Raw genomic sequence first — 15,134 nt, 5'->3', positions numbered from 1 at the left:
TAGGGGTTCCTGATGTCCAAGGTTGAGGAGAGACTCAGTCCGAAAGGACACAGGAATGTGGTGAACAGCAAAGATATTCCTTGAGCCAATCCAGAAAACGTTTGCCATATTTACAAGACTGTGTGGTTGATGACTAGAGCTGTGGAGGTGACCTGAAGTTTGCACAGCGTACCATGTTGTAGATGTGATAATGTTTTGAAGTGTGGTTTTGTTCAATGTTATGAAACGGAGGAGTGTTGTGTGGTCTCTTTAATAGACGTCATGATGTATACATTACAGGATGAGGTGAATAGACGGGTTGTCATGCAAGACACGGGAATCGCATGAGCGGAGCCCAACAGAGTAAGACTTGTCTCTGTGTCTCACTGTACGCTGGCCTGCAGAATATTCACAGAGGGCACCCAGCCCCCAACAACAAGCATATGCAGGAGTATAACCAGATAGTTTAAGAGTTCTGTCTACTAGAGCTACGTCACAGCCCATAACTCTGGTGCTCATTCTGCCCCATATAATTTGGGGGAGGTGTCTGATTGGTGATTGTCCAGAGCAACGTATTCCGCATTGTGGCATAGCATCTTATTATTTTCAGTCTACGGTTGATCAAAGGACGTTCGGCCATTAATTCGCTATGCAGTGGATGGGGAGCTTAAGAATCCTTCCATGGACTCCTTTCTACTCTACAAGCAGGCAGAGATTAATAGGAGTAGCAGTGAGACAGCTGCTTAATTCCCAAGTGAATTAAGTGCTTGGGTTGTACTGTCCTGATCGGCCCATGCTCCTGACCAGAGCCAGAATAGTATGCTGATCGACACCTGATGCACAGGATTTGTGGTGTCTTTCGGCTGTATCTCTATGGTCACCTCAATAGAAAGAGCCACATTCCAAACTGGAGACAATCTGGAAAATTGCAAAAAGGTAATACTTGCATTTAAGAGCCAAATTACTCCCGGATGAATCCTTTTTGAGGGCATTTGCTGATATAAACATATGAAGATGCACACATGCAATCAAATATGCGCATGGCAGAAGGCGTAAATCGCTAAATGCAAATTCCATTTCCACCTAACAAAAAATAGGAAGCTGAATTGCAACTATTATTGAAACACCACAGTGCGGTCACAATGGGCAGCTGTAGAAAATGGCACGAATGAATAGCATTTGCATTTGAGACGGATTTTGGTGACTTAGTCAACTCATGCAGGCTCATGAATATGGGTCCTTCGACCTACATGACATGAAAACAATTGAAGCTACATTCCTGTTGCAGCGGGTGAATCACAAGAACAAAGCACAAGTATGATTTGCAAGATGAAAGCACAGACCCTATCGACAGAGACCATGAGGATGTGGAAAAGTGTTGCACCAAAGTCAAGGAAATGGCTGCTGCAAGAATTGTGATGGAAAAGACTATGAGCCACTGGATAGCAAAAAAGGCCCCTTCCAGAGCAGATCAGGTCTGCATCAGAAGACATACTGACCGCACTAGTCCACCCTGTAGTGCCGGGGTCTGACTTCACCTGCCATGATCCTGTACCATTAACTGTGCTGTCTAGGGCTGATGGGAGTTGTAATCCAAAATATCTGGAGAGCAAAGGTTGCAGACCGCTGCAGTAGTGGCAACTGCACTTGGGGCCACCAACAGCTCATTTTCCGTGCACATGGTTTACTAGGAGAGGAACCTGCACTGAGCGCCGAGGTGAAGCTGCATTACACATTGATGCTACGTTGGTTCGTGAGGATGTTGCATTGTAATATCCCCCAAGCAGAAGCACAACTGCAGTCCTAGGTGTGTGTTCATATAAGCACGCAAGTTTTATAAGATGGTGACAGCACAAAGGAGAATGGAAGTCGTACAGGCAAGGAATTATGCCGGAAGAAGCACAAACCAGAAGGGCACAGACAGTAAAAACCAGCCTGCAAGCACTCAGGGCAAACTCTATAACATACAAGAGGCGCTCAGAGGGAGCTGAGAAAAAGTACACCACTAACCAGAGGTGAGCATGGTACACAACCAAACCTATTGTCGTTTGCTGCTTCAAAGAGTATCTTGTCAGGGTGCGCATACAAAGCAGGAAGGAAGCCATTAAGCAACACGCCTGATCCAATGACACCATGATCTTGTTCCGCGCAAGCACATAGCAGAGACCTTCCATAAAGCATTCTTGATTTTATACAAGACCACCTGACTGGCAGGAAACCAGAACACAACAGTTGGGAGTGGATTACCAAATCCTTCTCCCGATAACCAGATATTGGTGGCTACTGCATCCGGAGGTGCCAACAGTGTCAAAGTTATTTAGCACCCACACTTGACGCACCATGTCCTGTGCATGATATGTGGCACGCAAGTGACACTGAATCATCACAGAAACTAATGGGCACGCAGGATACGGGAGAGCCATCGCAAACTGCTGAGAGTGATGGGACAGTACTATGTACACAAACTGCGTGGAACACAGACCGAGAAACACTGCTACAACACCAAGCAGACGCGCATCACACACCACTGGACCCTTGGCTAGAGATGGCATTCATGAATTAGAGGAGATGCGGCTACATATGACCAACCATAAATATTCCAACTTTTGTGCCAATTCCCAGACATACAATTAATGTCAAATAAGTATATTTGTATGGCACCAGCTGGCTTGGGGAATTAAAAGTAGCTCCTAGTAGCTGTTAGTGTCAAGCTAACCAGGCTCTCATAGGCCCTAACCATGAGCTAAATAGGTCCCAGCAATTTTGCACCCTCTCTTATCTGCTTTCCTTTCACTTGCAATATTTGAGGACTGTGGTTGCTGCGATCTGTTTACATATTCCTAGATGTTGCTTGCATTTCATGTGCATGTTTGTCAAGACCCTCAATGTTGCTTTGCGTGGTTAATCCGTTGCACACATGCAAACACTCTTCCATCAAGTTCCTATGTTTAACCAGCTCCTATATATGTATTACGTAAACGCATCCAGGACAAAGGAGCGGCTTCTTATGGAGAGATCACTTTAGACATGGGGCTCCCAGAAGATGTTCCCAGGTGGGGCCAGTTCTAAGGGGGTGAGTGGCCATAAGCACATCTTCATGCTGCGGAGATCAAACATTTCCCTCGTCTTCTGAACACAAAAAGAGACGTGCAGTATTCATGAATTCATTTTCTTAACCAAATGGCTGGGCCACAGTTTCTCCTAGTGGTTTAAAGTATAGTAAAAAAAACATTTTTTTTGTTAAAAATATAGTTTTAAAAGATATAATCGAATGTCGCGTTTCCGAGGGTGCGTTAAAAAAGTGAATCACAAAGGAGGGGTGATGTAAGCAGCCGAGAAAAAGCAACTTGAAGAAGCCAGGAAGTAAGTATCATTGGAAATGTTGCAAAGGTGATCGGGCGAGACTGCACAACAGAAGAAGGTGAGCATATGCAAGCTCGAGACACATTAAAAATGTAAAACAAATACCCAAATGGCTGTGTGCAGAGCAAGCGTAGGGCGCTCATGCCAACGGAAATGATAGGCAGTGGGCCTCCTTCCGAGTCCGGCGGTCCGGAAATAAGGGTGCCGTTAGCAACGTACCGGCACCCTTTCCGGACCGGCATACTACAACGATGCCGGTAGGGCCACGGATCCCCCGGCAGTGCTGACTTTCTCGGTTCTCAGGCCCCTACCGGCATGGTTGTCATGGAAGCACGGGCACTGTTGGCAATGGTGCCGGTGCTTCCGTGTACCCATTCCCAAGGAGTCTAATGGGACTCCATGGAAATGGGGAGTAACCGTTACCGCCAACCTGGTGGTATCCTGCTGGCACCGGGATATCAGGCGGCAGTATGGTATTTACGGGGTTGCCGGAAACCAGCCACCTACCAGTGGGTTTTTTCCGGCAACCCTGTAATGAGGGCCACGTCTACGCACCGTTTGGCCAGAATGCACACAGCTCTGATGTATTGTTGGCAATCAACATTTAAGTTCTTTCATTAGTGATCAGAAACCATGATGAAGACAGACCCTTTCCAGCAGGGTAGCTAACCTGTCACCCAGCAGATGGCTTGGCCTACAACTCCAATTAACTCCTGCCTACAGTCAGTGGTGAGGGATCATGGGAGTTGTAGGCCAAAATATAACACGGTTGGGTGCCTGTGCTTAACAGCAGGCAGATTTCAAAAACTGCAGTTTACCCAACTGGGACAAATATAATCAAATGTGTGTTTTGTAACAGCACAGCCACGGCACTATGCCTGTGTAGCAAATCATTTAAAACGCCCATCGCTGCTACACACAATGATCAGCGCATTTTCAGAAGTTGCAAGTCTAGTAATATGGCCTTTCACATAACCTCAGGGTGCAGTTAGGCTATTAACCCTTTGACTGCCAGCTGTTCCTGGGGCCCAGACCCCAGTGAATATAATGATTCCAAATGCAGTTGCAATTAGGATGTATGAATACGTCCATCGGCAAAAGAGGTAACAAAAGGATTTTGGACACACCATAGTAACCGGCTTCCACACTACATATGTAATCTTACCTCACACTGCACCACAGCAGGGTAGCAAACAGCCATGATGTAGTTTAAGTGAGTCTTGTGAAGTTGCAGTGTAGTGTGAGTTAACGTTAAACTTAGGGCTGCATTACAAATTTGGCCGTATTTCGATGGTAAATCCGACGAAATGTCAGCAAACGGAATTACTGTTACTGCCACTTGGTGCCGCAGATTTACCGCAGGATTACAAGTGGTGGTAGGTTGGATCAATCCCTATTTTTAGAAGTCCATAGGATTCCATGGGAATTTCGGCACAATTAACCTCGTCGCAATTCCGCAAGTGGTAATTCAGCAGATTTTGCCGTTTTTTTGGTGGTAAGGTGGGGCATTTTCCTGAAGGAAAATCCTCCACCTTACCACTAAAGTTGTAGTACTGCAGTGAGGTAATGCAGCGATAATTCAGAGTTACCACTGCATTACCACCGTTTTTTACCACACTGTCGTGTTCGTAATGAGGCCCCTAGTGTAAGGGACATTTTATTAGTGAATTAGTTGATACGCAGTGAATGTTGGTACCATAACACTGGCAGTTCCAACCTTTTTAGACTTTATATTTGCACTTTAATGTTGGTAGGCTTCACCTTCTCGTGAGTACTCTTCTTGAAAAAGCACACAAACAGACGCCCACACAACACACATGCAAAAGCACACAAACAGACGCCCACACAACACACATGTATTTTCATGTACACATAGGGCCCCATTACGAGGTTGGAGGTAGCCTTGCCGGTTTCACGCGAATGGGCAATTACTGGGCTATTTCGGCCCATCCGGACCGGGTAAATGCCCTTTCGCGGGTGCCGGGCCTGGTACAACCCCATTCCCATTAAGCCCGATAGGGCTCAATGGGAATGGGGAGGGTGGTAACACCGGTACCGTTAATAACGGTACCGGTGCTACCATCATGTTCTGTCGCGGGTGCCGGTACGGCCACCAGGTCAGACCTGGTGGCTGCAAGGACACCCGCGAGCAGAACTCCTAGTATGGTTGTACGGTAGCAACGGTGCCGGTAGCAATACCGGCACTGTTGTTGCCTTACCGCCATACTTGTAATGAGGCCCATAGACACATATTAGAGGGGGGATTGGACAGGACGGTGTTTGCTCCAAACTGCATCTAACTCTCTGGGTACATATACAGTAACATCCCAAAAAGGAAAAGCTTGCATTGTGCAAGCTTTTCGGAAGACTTCTTAGTCTATTCCGATGCCAGAGATCCTACAATGAGAGCCCCATCCACATACATAAAGGTTCGTTGAGATCTGAAGTATGTGTCCGCTCGTTGATATAGTCACCACGGAATAAATGCTGCACTCTACAATATTCCTCTTGTAACCTGACATAATGCATTGAGCATTTAGAAAGATAAGTGTGCAGAATATATGCAAGAGACATATTCTGAGAAAAAAGCTTCATGTCCAAAAAAGAAGAGAGTAAAGCGCAAGGAGCTGACAGGTGCGAAGGGAGAACTTTTGATAGACCTACATTCGAGTGCCAGCTCACTGGTGTCTGAGAAATCTGCTCCACCCTGGAACGCAAGTGGGTCCATAATATCCGGAGGAGGATATGGTGGGGGCGGGGGAAGCACTAACTGGGGAGGAGCACGAGGCGTGATGCCCCGGGGAGGCTTTTCTGGCACCGGTCGTCCATTACCTAAATGGGGAGCAATGTTCGTGTTATTTTATTGCATCAATCTATTTAATGTTCTTAAACTGATGAGGGAATCAAGACATAGAAACTGCATTCATGGAATGACACACATTGATGCACATGCGAATGTACAATTCTGATATCATATCATTGCTCAGCATGATTGTAACCAATGACACATATCTTGTGCACTCCAATATGCAAGAAGTTACACTTACCTTCAGAATCTGCAATCTCCTAGGAACACAGCCAGAGAACCCAGAGAACATGCCTTCCCCAACATGAGGAGGCCACAGTGAAAGCAAGGGCTTCTGACAGATTGTCCTTGTCATGGACTGATGTGATATTATGCCTATTTGCTTACTTTGGTTACTAGAGATGGATGCGCTTACATTGGAAATAATCCAATTATTTACACTGGAAGAAAGAAGGTAAACGGTGGATAAGAGTTGTGGCCATGGGCACAGGCCTTGGTGTACCCCCATGTCTTTCTCCTTCTGAGATGGAACGTTACTGCCTCTTTAAGATAAGTGTAACTTCACCATGTCCATGAGACCCCGGGCAGAGAGCCTAATCACTCTATTCTGCTCCTAATGCAGACCCTTCAAGGGTCGGTGGAGCTAAGATACAAGGATGCAGCTAGGACAAAGAGTCTTTAGGATTAATCTACTAAAACCATCAAATACTCTGTTGTCAGGGAGACGCTAGAGAGGAGCTCCTGGTAAGGAGGCAGCTCTTCGAATTACATCAGAGGGTACTGGAGACCTCTTTATCTCGGACTGAATTAGAAATGTGAATTTGTCTGGGCACTGACTCATTAGTAATTTCCCTTCATTCAACCGTAATCCCAGGAAACCACAATCTATTATCTTGCGCTCTTGACTGGCTGTGACGTTTCTGAAGGCAAACCCCTCTCCATCCTCCGATCAGCTGGTCTGTCAAATCAGTTGCTGGAATAACTCGTCAGGAAAGGCAGCAAGATGGAGTCCGTTTGAAAATATGTCATGGTCAAGAACAAGGGGGAGTCGGTCCTAAGGATGATCTTTCTCTAGTGGAAACCAGAATGCTAAATATCACGGTAAAAGATTAGACCTCACTTATCTTTGTTTATAATACAAATGGAAATAACATTTTAAAACACAATACATTTTATGGGTTAATGGTTCCAAGCCAATGGCTCGATAAAGACTTCATAAGGATTAAAGCAAGTCTAAAAGAGGCTTGTACCATGACGCACACCCCAATGAGTGTAAGGTTTAAAGTTGGTGAAGCCAAGTGCTTAATATTAATAATATGCTTCTGGTAAGAAACACAAGCAAAAACCCAATATTACAGACATTGAAAAAACACACAAAACTACCCCATAGCAAGAAAACTAAAAGCGTACTAGGCTAGGCGGGCACAGTGAAAATCGAATAGCAAAAGCAATCATCCAAAAATGTAAAAGAGTAAACAAAAGTCCAAGTCGAGGTTCTGCCTTGCTTAAGCTACCAGGTTTCTTAGAGAAATGCTTCCTGCCCTTCTGAAAATACGGTGCATGCAAACAAAGATGCCGCGTGGACCACACAAAAAGCAGAAAATGCCCACCTGCCCTGAAGCAGGTCTGCCCACCAACCAAGACAGCAGACCCTGACCAATAGGAGCCCGACTGCAGGGTTTAGAATATTAGAAGAAGGAAGTTGCAGTGAGTGCTGGCGATTCTAAGCAGGACCATCAATAGTACTATGAACCAAATAAATCTGAACTTCCTGATGCCTTATAAATCAGGCACTGGGGGCGAAAGGAACATGTAGACAACTTACACCAAAACCTGGGAAGATACGCCCTAAGCAAGATCCAGAGTAGAAGCGCAGACAGCTGATGCTTCACTTGGCTGAAAGCAACTTACCTCTGGATTATACCTCAAGTTGAGGCATGCTCCAAAGTAGACCAGCCAAGAGGTAGTGAATTTGCCATAAGACTGACTATACATTTTGCTCATCCCTGCTGTGTCATTTATTCACGACACTGGGTTGAGACCTGCAAGGTTCTCCCTTGCCCAATCGGAAGATGACGTGTACACCAAATGACACAAAGAGAACATAGTAAGAGAAGGGCAAAACCTGCAAGTTTACAATGTAGGGAGAGGAGATCGCGTGTGCCCTGAGCGCGAAACACAAATGCCTGCCGAGCCGTTCCAAACAACTACAGAGGATCAGCGCCGGCTCCTTGATTTACAAGGACGAAGCTGACATTTATTTATATATTTGAACCACATGGTTGGTCTAACCACAGTCTGCAGACATTTATGGGAGTGGACTAGAAAACTCGTGCAGCATAACATGCATGCATATCTTTCAGATGGCAGAAGGCAAAATGACTGCAAGTGTTAGGGTGTGTCGGCAGCAAAGAGGGATGTTGAACTGACGGATCGATTGGCTTTGACATGTGCACTTTTGAGAAATGCATCTGCCCTAATCACTGCACAATGCATCTTTATTATTGCAAAGGGAATGTTCACCTCGTGGAGAGTGTCTTCCTTGCACACATGCCGAGCAAGTCTAATACCTCTCACAGGATGTGTGGTAAAGTCTTACACTGACGTCATCCACACTGGCTGACTTGCATTAGCACTTACCTTTGATAGGTGTTTGTGCTTTCACTCAGATCTGTGTGCTCTGGGCTAGTGCCGCACCTCATGTATGTGAAGGGCAGTGTGTCCGGCAACATGTGAATGGTAGAAGGTGTGACCTGTTTGCATTACGCGTAATGCGTAGGCCAGGACCATCTCTATCCCATTTGATGTGGCTCCCTTCGCCTGTTCTAATTCTTGGGTTTCCTGCATGGCTCCGAGCTCGCCATTCAGAGCAGCTTCCTCCTGCAGATCTGATTAGAGCTTTCCCGTGAGCCATTGGCAAGCTCCCTACACTTTCCTTCCTCGGGCCAGCGATTGGTGTTGTGTCCCTGAATCCTATATAACCAGCACTTGGCTTGGATGAAAGGTAAGACACACTAACCTTTTCATCTCGAAAGAGTTGCAAAAGGACCTTGGAGAGCCTCATTCAAAAAGGCTTTTTAAGTAGGACTGGCAGTCTCCTTCAAGTCCAGCTTAATTGGGAAGCTGGGTAATAGCAAGGCATGAATAGGAAATTCTCAAGCCCTGGCTGGCTCAAGCAGGTCCTCAGCGACATATCCTAGAGGTAGTGTAGTCCATCCGTGATAGAGTGACAGCCTAGGGGTGTCTAGCAGAGAACTCAGAGCTCTGCATCTATTGTCGGTTTATCAGCAATAGCTGGAGCGTGGCATGAGCAGGCCGGGAAGGCAGTCCACCAATAGCACGTGTGGAGGGACCAGAATGTGAGCCTCACCAGTGAAGCACAATCTTTGAGCAAGAGAACCCTCAATCAAGAATAAAGTAAGCAACTGTGAGCGAATCCTTCCTTCCATCGGTGCACAACAGAGGCTAATCGGGAACCAACTTCTTTCATCACCAAGGTGTGCTCAGAAAATGCCACTCACTACCTTAGGTGCAGCGCCAGTTGTGGGACTCTACATGCGCTATCTAGTTCGATTTGTATTGAAAATTGCATTCATTCATTTTGGCAGAAATCACAATTTTATGCCAGGAAGAAATGGTCTTCTGCGCCAAAGCCATATAAGTGGGTGTCATCCAGAGGAACTTAGACTATTTGAGATTCCATTTGCAGCACTGGGTTCAATGTAAACTCAACACAGTATATTCTTCTGAACAGAAATGAGGTGTTCCATTGGGATACAATCTGAAACGCTAGGGTAGCAAAGCAGCACTTAACTTTGATGTCAAGATGTGGTAGCTGACAGCATTCTGATAGAAGGATATGTTTGTTCTCCTAGTTTAAAATATTTAGGCAACAGCCAACCTTAGACCCACAACAGACTTGGTCAGAAGACAAACTACCAGTCGGTAGCCAAAGGATCATGAATGAATTTAGGTGATCACGTTGTCATTAGTATAACAGGAATTCGAAACGTAGAACTATGGTTTTGAGATTGCAATGAATACACTTACATGTTCGCGCCACACCACAGCCAAAGGAGGACACAACCTCTAAGGAGGATGGAAAAGGAGTTGATAGAACAATGCAGGCAGAGAGGAACACACGACAATGTGTTCAATGGCCTGAGGAATAGGAGGCGCCAGGTGCCAAGGTGTTTCCATGTTGGGGTTATGGAACACTCAAAGGCTTTCTCCTAGGGGCAGGCCTAGGATCTTTACTAGCAAGAGATGATCCTAACCATAATCAGCGGCATCTCTAAAAACAGAACATGGACACTTCTCTCCCTTGCACGAAGTCTGTAAAAGACTCCAAGTCCAATATGCGTCAGAGACTTCATACAATCATAGACCTCTGTCAGCTTAGTGGTCAAGCGTTCTGACCACAAGGTTAAGTCAGGCGCCACTGAATGCAGGTTCAACAAAGGCTTGATCTACTGAGTAACTCGCCTCCTTAAGCAACCCCACATGAGTGACATAGACTAAGGCCATTCAATACAAAGACTTGGGCACATTCCGCTTGGCACCAGTTTCATAAGAAAGCACGTACCATGGGAACAGTGCACTCATTGTTCTGACAGGGAGAGTAGCACATGAGGGCATGCAAGACTTCAACGGTATGGCTTTCCTGAATTGACGATTAAAGGAGGACCTGCCCAAAGGTCAGAGCTGTTAGTAGCTCTTGGTACCTATGCTAAAGCACACAGTACCCAGATACTAGACATAATATAGGCCCTCAGTCCCTGTGTAATTAAGCTCATGAATATCCATTGCAAGTATTATCGAGTTGGTTCAAGAAGTAATGACATTCACAGTACCAACCCCGATAAGCAGTGTACAGATGGGCATGCAGAGCTGGGCATTCCTGGTACCACGCTGGCCGGTGTCGAGGGCTCTCACTCCTCAGACATCTCTCACAGGTCGAGAACGGTCCCATTATTATGTGTGCTGCCAGATGTTCAGGATACCAACGAATGAACTGGAACATCGCAATTATTCTAAGACTTCTTCCTTGAATAAACAAGGCTCTGGGGTGATCATGACAGGAGCTGTGTTTTCCTTTTCCTCTACTCGAGCCAAGGCCGGGTTTGTCCAAAGGAACACTGATGGTCACTGGAACAAGTCCCCTGTCTTCTGCACTGGCCTTCACCTCCCTATATTTTGCTGTTAGGAACCTCTGGACTCTCCACCACCCACCTCTTGCCTACCACACACATTTCCCCATCACAGTACTTCTGGTATGTGGGGCAGGTGGCCTTTGCGCTCTAGACATTTGTATGACATGGGAGTTCCAATCCAGGTTCCTGCCCTTTTGCTTCCCAGCAGACCTCTGGCAAACCTGCCTGAGGTTTCAAAAAAGAATTACAGAGGTGAAATCCTCTGATTAGTCTAATATTTCCATCTACCCTCAGCCCACCACCCACAATAGCACTAAGTGCAAATATTAGCTAAGAAGGCAGGGCAATAAAGAAACAGCTGAAAAAAAGAAGTAATGTTTACACACTGAAATAATTCAGAACACTTAAAGGTAAGAAGCATACATGCATTGAAACTTCAAGGGTCAGAGGGCCACAGTACATATTATGATAAAAAATACTAACATCTGTGACACTTTTCAGTGGTGCGTCTTAGCGGATCTCAGTTTGGAAGCAGAGCACTCTGTGGCACTCACAGGGAACACTGGTAATGATGTAAAGTTATTCCATCACAGAGGAAAGAATGTCAGGAGCCCTTGTTTCCTTTTACTGTGTCCTCCCAGGTAAGGCCACTCGGCTGTGTAGACATAACTAACTAAAGGTGATAATGACATAGACAAGAAAGCAGGTCATGCGTGCTGTTCCTCTCCTTGACATTTTGACACACCAATGCACACTCACACATAGACATCTACACACAGCTCACACATAGGGTTGGTCTCACTGACCGAGCGGATAGTGAATTTCAGTCAAATTTAGAGGATACCTAAAATCACTCTGTAGGAGACACACGGGTATATAACAAACGACATTGGATATTATTGGTACAATGCTTTGCTCATTCTGAAAGCTCTAATGGACTTTACTATCCGGCAGTCAAGGAGTCCAACCCTTCTCCCAAACATTTCAACAGCTGTTGGTGTAACCAGAGTCATTGCCCCTTGTCATCATAAGCTGACCATATATTTCCAGATAGCATATATATTTAGCTATAACTGGATTCAAAATAACACCCCGGTAAAATACACAGACATGCTGCAATACCTTGCATCATTATTTTGTAGCCTCTTAAAAGGTTAAAACGGTTCCATGTGTTAATATCCCCGCAAAAATATCGCGATACAAAAATATTGCCATATTTCTGCTGCGATAGTGAGACATGGACCCTGCGAGGGACACCCCCGCAACCCCTGCATTATTTTTAAATGTGCGGGGGACACCACCGCAAACCCCGCTCCCACAAATTATCCCCCCCCAAAATATCGCCTATGGCGTTCCAGACGACCATATATACAGCAATATTTTTGGTGGGGATAATATGTAGGGATACCGTTAAAACGCACTCTCCTACCATTAAGCTTGCTAAAGTAGGCAGCTCTGCCCATCGAAGAAGGGATGTTCAGTTAACCCTTTTTTCGGGTGCATCAAGGCTCTCTCCCATTCATCAGCATCACTCCTACATCGGATAACCTTATGATGTGGAGATTATCACAGAGGCAATGGCAACATAGCACACTTGGGTGAGATTTGTCTCCCCTTTTCCCATTATGCAATCCCCTATTCAGAGATGGGCAATTTGTCACTAGATACTACCTAAGGAAGAGATTAGCTTCGTTTGTCAACCCTTTGACACTTGTGTCCGAATATATAACCAGAGCGCAATCATTCTCATCGCAATATATTGCCTCAGCTCCACCCTCCCTAACAGAGGTCATGACTTTTGAACTAATGGTGATATTGTTTGCACCTTTTTGTCTTTTTTCATTCATTCCTCTCTCCTTCGGCTCCACGTCCTTCATTTTTGTTCTGCTGCTTCTGTTATTTCCTCTTGTTTTCTCTAGTATAACACGTCACCACTTTTGAAATAGCTCCCTGGTATACCAATATTAATAATAGATCCATACATTTTTAATTTGGAAATTGTGGCAAATATTAATGATGGGATAGCCACTTTGATACATTGATTATTTCTGTTCAGTAATATTTGCATGGAGGTATCCTTATGTGGATATGTATTCAGTAATGCTGACTATTCACCAATATTCTTCAATACAATATACCCCCTCATGTAGATCGCTCTCCTGGGCAACCCTATACATTTTAAATGCGAGCCGTCCCCCTTATTTCACAATACATAGCCCCGCCCATTCCCACTTAGACCATGGGCCTCATGTAAAATCTATAAAAGCATGGTGGGCAAAGACTCAAACACATGTTGAGACAGGAAGTGATGAATGGTAGCACTGTGACACAGGAATAGTAGTATTCAGTGTAGAAAGGATTATAGGTAGAGTAATTCTGCAGGACGTCCCGCCCCCTAATACCAATATGCTGGGAGCCTGAAATTGTACCATGTTTGAGACCAGCAGTTGTGACCATTCCGCTGCGAATATTCGATAAAAGGAATCCATTAAAAAAGCCATATCAAATGTATTCCCGAAGAGAATATAATCTAATGGAGGAGCTCCCCGAAGGAATATGAAAATGAGAGAAAGAGGAGCTGACGCACTGAGAAGAATGGCTAAAGAAGAAAAGTATGGATCATATCGAAACCAATGACGAAATAAAGAATCAAGTGAACGTTCATATGAGAAAAGAAGATTGCACATGTGAGAAGCACTGCAGAAAATGCAAGATGTTCAATAACTGTACAGATGCAGCAACACAAGTAGATTAAGTAATCTTAGAAGCTGGCTATAAGTAGTGAATAGACTACAGGTGATGCCGCCATTGTATAGAAGCTGGACATTGGTTCCACACATTTAGTAAGTTCAAACCCATGGAGAAGAAAGACTGAAAGCTGTGTCGCAGCAAAGAATTAGCTGAGATCGTGGAAGAGCCTGGAAGGGCTATCTGGCCTGGTGTCAAGGCTGAAGCAGCCAAGACTGGTTATCTATTTGAGAAGGCAGTGAACGTGAGATGCTGAATCATCCCTTGTTAAGGTGCAAAGAAAGAACACCATGAGTGCCAGGTTTTATTCATTTAAGGCAATGACATGCTACAAAATGGGCCAAATTGTGGTCTCCTTTCAGGTGAGCAAAAGATGGAAATAGAGTTGGGCATGCAGTTCCAGAACTATGATAGTGCATGCTCACACTCCCTTATATTCCCAGAGACGCAAATACACTGCAAGGCCAAGTTCAAATACAATTTTCTGGCATAAGGCATGGGTGATGAGAGACGTTGGGCTAATTGGGTGGGGAGGTAAAGTCATGTCCCCCTCCTGGCAAATGGGTATGAGCTGACATGCTGCTAGTGAGCCGGATGTTGTAGATTGGCAAGAGCGTGCCAGCCAATTATAGAGGGCCATATAATGAAGAGCCTTATAGTTTGAGAGCCAATGATTCCGTGTACTTAATAATGATGAAGATGACTTGCACTAGAGGTGGGCATAAATTGTCCACCTGACAGTAGATATCCAATCACAACCCAACCCCTTATAGAAAGTATACTTAGCTGTTCCCCTTGAGCTTATAACAATCCCTTGTAGGTTTGTATTAGTTTGCCAGGTAGTATCATGTCACGTATGACACATTTTTACTATATAAGTGTGATTTTTTATGAAATGCTCTGAGAGAGCTTGTGCGATGTCCGTTGATGTTCCTTCTAACCCCCTGTTTTAGATAATTGATATTAAAACAGAAATATCTTTGCCATCTTCCTGAGTTGGTTCGATTATTTGTCAGAGTTATTCTGCATCCCGTCCATTGCATGCATACTATCCAAAGGGCTCTAAAGCTCACTGCTCTTATGTA

At 45.0% G+C, this 15,134-nt stretch overlaps 1 protein-coding gene and 1 long non-coding RNA gene across 6 annotated transcripts in view; one reads left to right on the top strand and one right to left on the bottom strand.

Moving 5' to 3' along the window:
- COBL (cordon-bleu WH2 repeat protein) overlaps nucleotides 1-15,134 on the bottom strand; it is a 1,669,181-nt gene that overhangs the window by 429,610 nt on the left and 1,224,437 nt on the right. For 4 of the 5 annotated variants that reach the window (XM_069613403.1, XM_069613401.1, XM_069613402.1 and 1 more), the window contains one exon: nucleotides 6,007-6,174. The exons of the other annotated variant lie outside the window; for it this stretch is intronic. In XM_069613403.1, the coding sequence (XP_069469504.1) occupies nucleotides 6,007-6,174 (168 nt within the window). The remainder of the gene's footprint in view (nucleotides 1-6,006; nucleotides 6,175-15,134) is intronic. 5 annotated transcript variants of the gene reach the window in all.
- LOC138481316 (uncharacterized) overlaps nucleotides 1-15,134 on the top strand; it is an 81,140-nt gene that overhangs the window by 45,215 nt on the left and 20,791 nt on the right. The gene's annotated exons all lie outside the window — the stretch shown is intronic.

The sequence above is a fragment of the Ambystoma mexicanum genome, chromosome 5p (assembly GCF_040938575.1).
Source record: "Ambystoma mexicanum isolate Mex_15411 chromosome 5p, UKY_AmexF1_1, whole genome shotgun sequence".
Taxonomy (NCBI): Eukaryota; Metazoa; Chordata; class Amphibia; order Caudata; family Ambystomatidae; genus Ambystoma; species Ambystoma mexicanum.
Note: the sequence above shows the minus strand (reverse complement) of the source record. Positions and strands in the feature narration are given on the sequence as shown.